The sequence below is a fragment of the Strongylocentrotus purpuratus genome, unplaced genomic scaffold, assembly GCF_000002235.5.
Source record: "Strongylocentrotus purpuratus isolate Spur 01 unplaced genomic scaffold, Spur_5.0 spur5_scaffold_14, whole genome shotgun sequence".
Taxonomy (NCBI): domain Eukaryota; kingdom Metazoa; phylum Echinodermata; class Echinoidea; order Camarodonta; family Strongylocentrotidae; genus Strongylocentrotus; species Strongylocentrotus purpuratus.
This window is the reverse complement of record NW_022145599.1, coordinates 31577291-31589759: the sequence shown is the minus strand read 5'-3', so window position 1 is coordinate 31589759 and position 12469 is coordinate 31577291. Positions and strand designations below refer to the sequence as shown.

Sequence of the window (12469 nt, the reverse complement as noted above, 5' to 3'; positions counted from 1 at the left end):
TGTATTTAAGTCGCTGGATTAAATCAATAGCCACCCCTTTCGTCGCTGGTGCACTGATGGGGGGGGGGGGGGGGGCTTGGGGAGCAGGTGCCCCCCAAACAAAATAAAAAAATAAAAATAAAATCAAACGTGGCTTATTTCGAACAAATGTTGCTGAAATGACATGACTTCCCGGATTTTTTTCCTCACTTTTGCCCCCCCCCCTCCCCCCCCCCAAGAGTGGTTGCTCATTACCCCACGGCCTGTCGTTATAACTCCCATGATATGGAGAATGGCCCCAACGACCCTCTAGTTCTTCAGAGTACAAATGTACCAACCTGCAGTAGGCCTACGTCTTGAGTGATTTGACAGACAACGAAAGCCAAATTAGAGCCCCAATCATTGTACCAGAGCCCATCGTCGAGAGACAGGATGACGTAGAGATTATCCCAACCTGCAGTAGAGTATATGAAATTCATATACAGGAAAGTGTGAATACATTAATTCGAGCCGAATAATGATGATGATAATAATATATATAATAATGATGATGATAATAATATATATAATAATGACGATGATGATAATAACTGGATTATTTTGCACCTCTTCTAGGATACGAGGCGTTGTCAATTATTCTAAGTACTAGATGTTTTTTTGAAGAAGTATAATGTGACTGCAAACAGATTTCGCTTGCAACTTCGTACGTGTGATTCAAGTGACAGCTAGCAAGTAATTACTAAAACATCAACTGGTTTTCTGGTGACCAATTGATTCACAGACTAGCATAGTTCAGATTTTTATTTAGACATTAATTTGAGTCGTTGCACGCGAGGTGCATCGTTTGCCCGACGTAGAACTGCGTCTTCGTTAATGGCACCATGATTGGGTATTCATCGCACAAAAAATGAATGCAATATGTGTAAACAATGCTTGTACTAATTATTGACGAATACGCGGACCCATATCTTTCGAAGGCTCGATTAACACAGATAATAAAGCGTTTGAAATGCAGGCGCGGATCCAGAGGGGGGGGGGGGCGAGCGGGCCTCCCCCCCCCCCCCCCCCGGAAAAAAAAAGAGAGAAGAAAGCAAAAGAAGGGAAAGGGAAAGAGGAGAGAAAGGGAAAGAAAGAAGAGGAAGAAGAAGAAAAGAAAAGGGGCAGAAGGAGATGGGGGGGGGGGGGGAGGCGAAAGGGCCTTGCCTCCCATGCTGTTGCCCCCCCCCCCCCCCAATTCAAATAATAAGAGAGAAAAATGAAAAGAGGAGATACTGGCGAACTGAGGGGGGAGGCTTGGGGGAAATCAAATTCGAATGTGGTTTATTTCTAATTCAATAACGGTGGATTACAAATAATGCTGAAATGACATAATTTCCGAGATTTTTCCTCACTTGTTAGTAAATTATACCTTTTTATGTGTTTGTTGGAAAATGACGAATTCCTAAATTTACAGCCTCGAGCTCGAATGAAGAAAAAGGAGCAGACAACTAACATCTTTGAAATTCAGACAAGGATTAAGAGTAGAGATCGGTACAACGCATCGTCTTCTTTCTCTAATAATTTAATGAAACGTCAAAGCTTCCGCGCTTCGCGCAGGAGTGGGGATACTGAATTCAGACAAGGATTAAGAGTCGAGAACGGTACAGCGAATCGTCTTCTTTCTCTCATAATCTTATGAAACGTCACTTTGCGCGGTAGAACAGTGAATTCAGACGAGGATTCAGAGTCGAGAACGGTAATACGATTCGTCTTGTTTCTCTGATGATTTAATGAAACGTAAAAGCTTCCGCGCTTCGCGCGGGAGGAGGGGGGGGGGGGGTAAACTGAATTCAGACGAGGATTAAGAGTCGAAAATGGTACAACGAATCGGCTTTTTTCTCTAATGATTTAACGAAGCGTAAAAGCTTCGCGCGGGAGGGGGGGGGGGGACTGAATTCAGACGAGGATTAAGAATGGTACAACGAATCGTCTTGTTTCTCTAATGATTTAATGAAGCGTAAAAGAGGGGAGGGGGAACCTGAATTCAAACGAGGATTAAGAGTCGACAACTGTACAACGAATCGTCTTGTTTCTTTAATGTTTTAAGGAAGCGTAAAAGCTTTGGGAAAACTGAATTCAGACGAAGATTAAGAGTCGAGAACTGTACAACGATTTGTCTTCTTTCTCTAATGATTTAATAAATCGTAAAAGCTTCCGCGCTTCGCGCGAGGGGGGGGGGGAGGGAACTGAATTCAGACGAGGATTAAGAGTCGAGAACTGTACAACGAATCGTCTTGTTTCTCTAATGATTTAATGAAGCGTAAAAGCTTTCGCGCTTCGCGCGGGAGGGGGCGGGGAGAAACTAAATTCAGACGAGGATCATTTTCGAAAACGGTACAACGAATCGTCTTCTTTATCCAATGATTTAATGAAATTTAAAAGGAAGCGCGGGGGGGTGGGAACCTGAATTCAGACGAGGATTAAAAGTCGAGAACTGTACAACGAATCGTATCCTTTCTCTAATGATTTAATTAATCGTAAAAGAAGCTATCGCGCTTCGCGCGGGAGGGGAAAAACTGAATTCAGACGGGGATTATTTTCGAGAACGTCAAAGCTTTCGCGTTTTGCGGAGGAGGGAGGGGAAACTCGCCCCTCCCTATATCCACTCCCCCCCCCCCGCATTACGTCACTACTGGTCACCATTACGTACCAATATTTGGCTCGCATAAATTCAATTTTGCCCCGCCCCTAAGAAATCCTGGATCCGCGCCTGGAGATGAAACCTCGTGTGCAATGCGTTAAGTATGCCCAGTCTGTCACACACAAGTCTTCATTTTGACGACGTCAAATACCTGTGATTTCAGACACTCCGGAGTCATTTTCGTGTGGTAACGATGTACGTGTACCACTTGAAATACAACATTACCGAACGAGTGTCTTGTACAGTACCACACGTGTCCCTGTGGTATCAAATATTCCTGTGACATACCAAAGAAAATACCACAGGACATTTTTGGGAAGGGCTTACGCTATTCTATCTAGTGAACGAAATAAGTGCATGCGCCAGTAAGTACTGTTATTCCACGCATTGTTCGCACTGTTCTTCTTTTTTCTTTTTTTACACTTATGCCAATCCGTTACTACATGCGCTAAGCAATGGAGCATGTGATTTGAATTAGGGCATATTATTTCGCTAATTATAAGCGATGTTTGCATTGTCCATTATGCGTTCTCTTTCTGAACGATATCACTCTATACAAGCACTTCAAAGCGCCGCGGCGCGGCGCCTCTTAATTCTGCTACGGATATGCATTGTAATGTATGGGTTCAAGCTCACACTGCGCGTCAAAGACCGCGTCAATCGCTGACGCAGTCCTCCGTCAGCCAAATAGGGACTTTTAGATTTGCGCGTCGACATAGTGGACTGCTACATGTGACGTCCTTTTAAGGCACTGACAGTGCCTTAAGGACGCCACGGTGCCTTAAAAGGACGTCACACGTAGCAGTCCACTGTGTCGTCGCGCAAATCTTACAGTCCCTAATGTCGCCTCGTGCACAACGCCTTGGGGTAATAAACATGCTCATGTTTCCTACTTACCACTGTAATAATCATAATACGGAAGAGAATCATAATCCAGATTGCAGTCGAAACGCCCATTTAGATCACAATCCACCCAAACGCCATCACTGCCGACGATATCCACGGTGTCCTGAACTCCGGCAAGATGGCTCATGAGGAATTGGTTCTCCTCAAGACTGTTGATAGTCAGAAGTGTTGCAGAGTCGTCGGCGAGGCCGGCGGACACGACGTCGGTGCAGAAGTCCTCGGCATCGGCGTAGTTCATGTAGGAGGTCAGGTGAGCCGGTGGAAAGAAGTAGCACTTGTCCCCGAACGAGACGAAACCGGAAGGGCACGTCCCTACGATGATACATGGAGATACATTAAAACCATGGGCAATAATGTGAGTCAAAGCGTTGACAAAGAAAACGAGGTTCGGGAAAATCTGATTTTTGATTTTTAATAATGATGATTCTCACTCTTAGAATAATATGTTTAAAAAACTACTATGGGAAAAAATATGCAGACAGTATATATACAGACTCTGATTTGACACTTAACCCCAAGTTCATGAAGTCTTGAGCCTAGTATAGCTCCGTTAGTGTGGTACAGGTAAATGGTTTTTGTTGGTACCCCCAATGTCACCAGTGACCCCCCCCCCCCATGTATGCACCTACGTACGCTACGCCACTGATAGTTCCAGTAGACCAATCAAAAATAGATCATTATACCTGTTGATGTGGTCGACCCCTCAGTGGTTTGTTCTGCAGTAGTACTGGCCTCATCAGTCGTGGTCTTCGCCGTTGACGCTATACCGTGAATGGCAAATGAAAAGACAAGATGAAACGGGATGTTGGTCAACAACACAATGCAAATCGATTATTAGTAACGAGAAACAACGCTTCACTTATTCATGGAACTAAGGAACTACTGAAAAAACATAGAAAAGAAATGGCTCACATAGACTTTTCGCGTATAATGGCAATGAATATGGCACTTGAAAATAGAGGAACGTAATGCTCTAGGCCCACCGAACTGTCCTGTAGTAGTGGTGGGTGCATTGGAACTACCGGTCGTGACCTCGTTCGTTTTAGTTGGTGTACTGGATCTTCCAGAAGAAGTTGTAGAGTCAGGCAAATCTGTGGTAGTTCTCTCTGGTGTAGATGTCCTAGTAGTGTCATAGACTGAAGTGCTTTGAGGTGACCCGCTGGCATCAGTGGTCACATCGATCGGTTCAGTTGTTGTACTGTATCTTCCAGAAGAAGTTGTAGATTCAGGCAAATCTGTGGTAGTTCTCTCTGGTGTAGATGTCCTAGTAGTGTCATAGACTGAAGTGCTTTGAGGTGACCCGCTGGCATCAGTGGTCACATACGCTGCTTCCGTTGCAGACATTCTTCTAGTGGTATGGGTTGAAGTGCTTGGAGACTGTTCGTCGGTATCAGTTGTCACTACGGTATCGTGTGGTGTCGTAGTGGCAGGGGTGCTCTGAGATGGCCAATTGCCACCAACTACCACACCGGGCTCTGAAGGGGTACGCGATCGATCCAATGTGATGAGAGTTTCAGCAATGGTAGACAGTTCTGATGATGTTGTAGGGTAGGATGTGATGGCGCTATTCCTCAAAGAAGTGGCCCCAGTCGTTGTTCCTAAATTGTTTTCGTTCTTTACCGTGGTGCCGGACGGAACTGACCCTAGTGTAAATGGGAGAGGAAGGGTGGTTACAAGATCTAAAACTGTCCCCGAAAGAGTCGTCCTTGATCGAGGACAGATCTGTGTAAAGGGTTGTCGATGTAACTTCAGTTACACCCATTCCCTAGAAGTTAACAATAACAGAGAAAACAACACACAGAAGCAAAGGAAATATGCTCAGGAAATGTAAATCTTCTATCTGCATGACATAATTTTATGCATATTAGTAAAGTATTACGTTTCGAGAGGTGATCCGACATCTAGCTGAGATATTTGCTCGGGCTTTACTTTGTCAAAGGTATAGGGTTAGGCGTATGGTTGCAACTGGGTTTTAGATTAGGTCAGGTCTCACCTCCCTGAATAGGTTTAGCGTAAAGGTTGGATATAAATTTGGGTCCAGGGTTGAAGTTAAGAATTCGGTTAGTGTAGGAAATTAACACATAGCAATTGTCACAGGAACACGTTCGCAAAACCGTTTTGAAAACTTTTCCATTTCATTTCATCTTTATTGATACAGACGCTTTTCATACAATGCTTGAACCGGGACTAATGCCGAGCCTATAACCTTCTGTGCAATTTTCCAGGTGCGATCAAATCTTCCCTTTAGTTCCTTTGACAGACGTGCAAATGATATTGAATGCTAACACACTCGGAATCATTGATTGGTAGAAAAGTATCAGGATTATTTTATCAACATGGAACTTCTTGAGTTTCTCGAGGAAGAACATTCTCTGGCTCGTTTTCTTTTGAATGACTCGACAATTATGTTTCCAGTACAATTTGTCACCTATTACGGTCCTCAAATATCTGTACTCATGTACTTTCTCAGTTAAATCACTATGGATATGCAGAGGAAATGTTATTTTACTGTCGCTACATGATTGCTAACCAATTAGCTAGTACGATAAAGAGTACCTGAACCTTGCGATTACCTGGATATGTGCAGACAAAATTCCATGTTCCAAAAGACTTCAGTAAAGCCAGGGGCGTCTGGGGGCTGTTACGTAATGGCACCGGGACCAACTGAATCTCCTGACCCGATCCGGGTAGTCTAATGCTGCCGCAAAGACTCTCTAGTGAAGGTTCAGTCTGACATGCTGTGTCAAGTACAGCAGAAGCAGAAGTGGCTTGGGAAACTTGAAGTCAAAATATGGAAATAAATGTTGTTTTACCTGTCTATTTTATTCCAAGCAGATGAAACGACTCATTACATCATCATCACCATCACTGTCGTCGTTATTATCATCATCATCATCATCATTATTATCCTAAGTAGTATTGTAACAGTAGAAGTAGTAGTAATAGTAATAATAGTAGAAGTAGTAGTAGTAGTAGTAGTAGTAGTAGTGTAGTGTAGTAGTAGTAGTAGTAGGTGTGGAAGTAGTAGTAGTAGTAGTATACAGTAGGCATGGGAGTAGTATTAGTAGTGGTAAGTAGTTAATAGTATCACTTTTATACTACCAGTCATAGTAGTAGCAGTCGTTGTAGCAATGGTTGTTTATCAAAATTAATAGAACATTATTCTATACCGTTAGAAGTTGACCATTACTAATAACAATTCTGGAAATGATGAATATTCGAAGTGGTTTCATACAATAATGATTTAGTTATAATTTACCATAACATCGTTACCAAATTATATTGCTAATTTTCTCTTTATCATATTTTCTTTCTTTATCAAATCGAATTTAGAATATTCATAGCAAATGCACATAGATTTTCTCAGCAGTGGCTGTTTCAAAATATCTTAGAGTTATTAGGAAATGCTTACCTATGCTTATTAAAACGAGCGTCCATATCTTCTGACAAACATTTTCCTGCATGAAAGAAAAATGATAGCATGTTAACTGTTCTTTTCAGTAGCTTGAAGTAGTAATTATGGTAAAGTGCAGGACAAACAAAAATGACATAGCAAAGTGTGCAAATTAACCGTTTAAAACCATAATTGTAAACTAGCTACATGTGATAAGTTCAATTAAAGGGAAATCCTACTAAAGTATCAGTTAAATCTGACTAAATATGTGATGTTGTGCCGGACTACTTTCCCACCTGTTTTTTGTGTAAATTCATTGCTCAGGAGGGTCTATTGTTATAGAGGACCTATAATATATAATATGCTTTCTATAATATATTTTGAGTAGTGCCCCAAGGGTGAAGGAACTTACGAGAAAAACAGAAATTAATGATATTTTTGTACACGGCTAATGGGAGTTATTTACGTCTTTCTCAGTTGATTAACTATCATAACGGACTGATCAAAAAAAGAAATACCGTAGTTTGGTATTATACAGTCAACAAATAATAAGGTAAAAATTATAAAGTAAACAACAACTAATCATATCAAATCAAAACAAATCAAAACAAAAACCAGCGTTTCATTTCATATTAACTTGCTTCAGCCTAAACGTGGACTCTATCGCAAGAACCAATTCAAATTAATAGCTGTTTAGATATCATTACCATCGTTCCTTTGATTTTAAAGAATAACTACATTTTAGATTACATGACAATAATGCTCCAAAGACACTTTCATTTGATCAAACACCGAAGTCAAATGAAAGCTGCAAGAACGCCCTAAAATGGATAAGCCTATAATAATTATATAGAGACTCTGAATGGCATGTTTCACATTTTGTCGGCAAATGGCTAAAATTAAACGTTAATGTTACACAAAAATTCAGAAATTAATGGAAACAGTAATATTCTTACCTGTCCCATAATTATTATCAATGGTAACGATGACGTCATCATTTGAGACTTCAAATTCGTGTTGCATGCCGCTAAAACAATCATCAAACTGAAATGATGAGAACAAAATAATGCTCTCTTCTGGAATTCTGGTCAAAGGCTGGATCACCAATACACATCAAACGTTATGTGGTGTTGGGGTGTCGTCAAGACATTTAATTAAAGCTATCGCCGTGCGAGAAGATTGCAAAACAATGATTCTATTCACCTCTTTAATCGGCGTTGATGGTCTCCGACATGACTATCGATTGGGGATATTAATTATGCACTGTATATTGTCTGCTTCCATGAACGAGGAAACCCGGGTACTGATGCATAATTATAGCCTAATTACGAAGCAAAGTTAATAGATAAATCAAAGCTATATTTTGTATATATAAAAAAAATCGAGACCATTTCTAAGTATAATTTAGTTTCATGTTGGGATAGTGATTTAACTTGTGCATGATCATCAAAAGACACAAATGCTATTCTTGTATGTTTGTATGTATCTCATGTTTGGGTCTGTATCTCTAGCTCTTGAACAAATGTGGTCTCAGTCTGTCTCTCTCGCCCCACACTTTTAGTACTAAATTTCGCCCTTTTTGTATTCCCTTTCAGCTCCCTCTCTCTCTCTCTCTCTCTCTCTCTTTACCCCTCTCTCTCTCCGTATCACTCATTTTTCCTATTTCTCTGTGCACACCGCGAACTCAACGTGCCCTTTTCCGAAGATCCTTTATCCCCGACTCCATTCATCTTTTCAATTCCAAAGCAAAACGTGTTTGATTACAATGAACCTACCATGTCAATGTATCAATATAAATGTCATATAATATCAATTTCAAACATATGCCATGAATATTGCATCGAACTATCAGTTACCAATTGAGCCAGTAACTACAATCTATGTGTCACCAAAAAAGTTAGCAATAATAACGATGTCGGTAATAATTATACTACTGAAAATGGTAATCGATAATAATAATAATAATAATAATAATAATAATAACAATGATAATAATAATAATGTATGTATTCATTATCATTATTTAAGATTTACTATGGAATAATCAATGATATTAAATAATTTAGCTTCATATTTTGTAAAATGGAACCTGATATTACTTCTATAACCACCATATATACCGTGGCTTACTCGTAATATTCATTATATGTTTATCGTAATATGTTTATCACTGTCCTGTAATATTTCATTTATATATTTGTATTGTAATACTCTATAACCAGTGGAAACCAAATTTCCTGAAAAAGGACAATAAATTATTGTACTTATTATACTTATACTTATATTTCACTAAACCTCATTCTTTCTCTCATTCTATAATTTCTCTCTCTTCTCTCTCTCTCTCTCTCCCTCTCTCTCTCTCTCTCTCTTTCTCCTCTCGCTGTGTCTGTACCTCTTCCCCTCTCTCTGTCTCTCTTTCTCTCTTGCCCTCCTCATCTCAATGCTCATTTCCTCCATCGCCCTGTCACTGTATTGCGACAAGGCGTAACCCTGCATGTGACAATTAAAACTCATATTGGGTCATTTAGAGAAAAAAAAGAAAGGCTGCCTTCCTTTAATAACGTTCGCCTAATGGGTGTAAAATTAGTTTAATGTCATTGCATCCTTTTGGTTGCTTGGTGAAAATGAAATGGATAATTACAGGTGCGCGATTGATTATGCTGTCAATCGATTTTCATGAGGGTTTTTTTTAATCGAGAGATCTCAATATATCAACTCATAAAAGGTAGCAAACACAATGGAAAAACCTTGGATAACTCTTGCAGCTCTCTTCCTTACTTTATAAATCTTCTGAATAAAATGTAATACCAATATAAATTGTATTTTTAGAATTTCACAGTCTATGATTGAACTATGTGAATGAATTTTGATAGTTTTTATCTCAATTATCTGCATTACTGAATATTTCTTGCCATCTCCCCTCATCTGTAATGATAAGGTACCCTTTGTCTGTCTCTTCCTCTCTTCAACTCTCTCTCTCCCTCTCTCTCTCTCTCTCTCTCTCTTTCCGTCTCTCTCTCTCTCTCTCTCTCTTTCGTCCCCCTTCTCTCTCTTTCTTTCGCTCTTTCTCTCCTTCTCTCTCTTTGTCATCACTCCATCGCTCCCACTCCTACACCTCTCCCTATCTCTTTCTTTTTTTCTCTCTCTTTTTTTTTTAAACAAAATTTTTTAATTTGATCAAAGAATTTTTATGAAATGTCTATATGTTTGATTATTGATTTATGTCATATTTTGTGTTATTTCAATTTGAATTGCAATCGTGCTGTATATAACCTTGTGAAATGGATCGCAATTCAGCCATTGGCTGCGATGATCTTTTTAATAAAAAAAACATTTCTATCTATCCATCTTGTACTAAGATTATTTCACACCGACAAAAGTGTGCAGTTTTTTTTTTGTTAAGGATCAGTGATTCAAAAAACACACAAGAATTTAAAAAAATGAAGAATTGAAGGCCTTTTTCATTTTAATTATTCTTTCTTTACACAAAACATGAAATAATATATTCATTTTAACAGTCTCGTGTTAAAGATTAAAATAGACGGTGGTTCTAGTATATTTTTCTATATCCTTAACACTATGGGAGTGAAATATACTTGATTATAATTATAAATGCCGTAAGTATATTATAATTCCGAACATTGACTAAAATCAGTACATAAGCATTCACTGACTCGTTTTGCCATTGTTTCGTGAGAAGAAGAAAAAACTTTTCTATATCCTTAACACTATGGGAGTGAAATATACTTGATTATAATTATAAATGCCATAAATATATTAAAATTCCGAACATTGACAAAAGTCAGTACATAAGCATTCACTGACTCGTTTTGCCATTGTTTCGTGAGAAGAAGAAGAACAAAAATTGTCTCCCGGCGGCCCGCTCGCCCCTCAGTTGCCCCCCCCCCACCCTCCACGCCCTCTCTTTTCACATCATGTAGTCGCAGTTGGAGTCCCTGACCCCTCTTACCTGTTTCGCAGTTGGATCCAGATACTCCAGCCTGACAGTGACAAACGAAAACATTCACGGTTTCCCCACAGTGGCCTCCATTTAGACAGGGATTACTCGAGCAATCTGGAATAAGTTCAAATGAAAGGAGGCGTGGTTGTTTAGTGGTAGAGCAGTGGTCTCGTAACCGGGAGGTCCTTCGTTCGAAACCAGGCCTATGCACTAGTGCCCCTTGGTAAGACATACATCCTTATCAGCAAGAACCTCAGATAAAACTAAAGGTCATGCAGGCGTCATTTTACAAGCGCACACATGCTCTAATTCAACTACATCGCATCAAGTTGCAAATGTCGATAATTTCCTTGCCAAAGGACAATAGTGCCGCGGTGAGATTCGAACTGAGAACCATTGTGATCCGCTGTCCAGTAACATATCTACTAGACCATGATACCTCTACTATAATATTGTTTGAATTTGTTAATATTATGCATCGCACCATATTAAAAGTATAATGTACTTTTATTATAGCTATGTGGTACGAAAAATTAAGTGATATCAATTAAAATAAATTAAATGTGAAAAGTTACCTGGAACGCGGCAACTGCCATACCCAGTGTCGCCGTTCCTTTGGCAACCCATCCATGCAAAGGCAGGCGTGGATAACGGAATGAGCTTTGAGATGGTTTTAACCCATGATCCATCAGCCCTGTAGGGCCATGCATTATGGTTCAAGGCATGCCCACATAGAAGTTTTAATGTTGGGGGTCGGGGGAAAAGCAATAAATTATTGAAAATGTATTGCATTTTCTTTGTGTGTTTTTTTTTTTGTTTTTGTGGGGGCGTCGACGTACCCTAGCGCCCGCTGCGTACAGTCATGATTCATTGGCTAAGCAATGGCCTCGTTACTGTGAGCCCCCAGGATCAAAACCGTGTCGATGTGCTATATTAGTGCCTATCTGTATTACTGTATAAAAGGTTAAACAACAATCAAAGAGTATTCGAGTATTCGCCAAGGCGTTTCACGCATTAAATTGCACCTGAAATTGCATCATGTGCATTTAAGTTCCTAACGCTTTCTTTGATACAAATACACAAAGAAAGTTCCAAAAGCTTGAATGCATAATATTTCCAAAGATGTTATAGAACAATATTACTAATTCTAATGATACACTTACATGCAAATGCATGGTCATTTTTGCGTTTCTTTCTGCCTGCAATATAGTTTTAATCTGCATTTTCTTTTGTTGCTGTTATGAGTTTATATTCATATCAATGTTATCAAACAGGAATAAATAAATAAATATATTTTAAATACATTTGTACAATGATTTTTGTACAATGATGATAGAAGAAGCGATACAAATCGCAACTGATCTTCCCTTCTTTTCCCCCTTTTATTTTCTTCTTCCTCTTTATTTTCTTTCCCTTTCTTTCCTCTTTCCCTTTCCCTTCCCTTCCCTTCTCTCTCTTTCTCTCTCTCTCTCTTTCTCTCTTCTTTTTCTTTTTGCTGAGGGGGGGGGGGGGGAGGGGAGGCAAGGGCATTTCGGCCTCCGATTCACAC

At 39.7% G+C, this 12469-nt stretch overlaps 1 protein-coding gene across 1 annotated transcript; it reads right to left on the bottom strand.

Annotated features, from left to right (window-relative positions):
• Window positions 1–3548: 3548 nt before the first annotated feature.
• LOC115923845 (mucin-5AC-like) lies at window positions 3549–7924 on the bottom strand. The gene is made up of 5 exons (XM_030985224.1): window positions 7916–7924; window positions 6978–7023; window positions 6139–6342; window positions 4549–5208; window positions 3549–3877 (listed from the first exon to the last, which is right to left on the bottom strand). The coding sequence occupies exons 1-5, from the start codon at window positions 7922–7924 to the stop codon at window positions 3549–3551; spliced, it is 1248 nt and encodes a 415-aa protein (XP_030841084.1).
• Between the last annotated feature and the right edge of the window lie 4545 nt (window positions 7925–12469).

Excerpts from the sequence above, each read along its gene's own strand:
- LOC115923845 (XM_030985224.1), bottom strand. Across the intron at positions 5,209-6,138 it reads TTTTGTCTGCACATATCCAG|GGTCAGTTCCGTCCGGCACC; the intron begins GTAATCGCAAGG and ends CATTTACACTAG. Across the intron at positions 3,878-4,548 it reads CACTACTACAGGACAGTTCG|GGACGTGCCCTTCCGGTTTC; the intron begins GTGGGCCTAGAG and ends GTATCATCGTAG.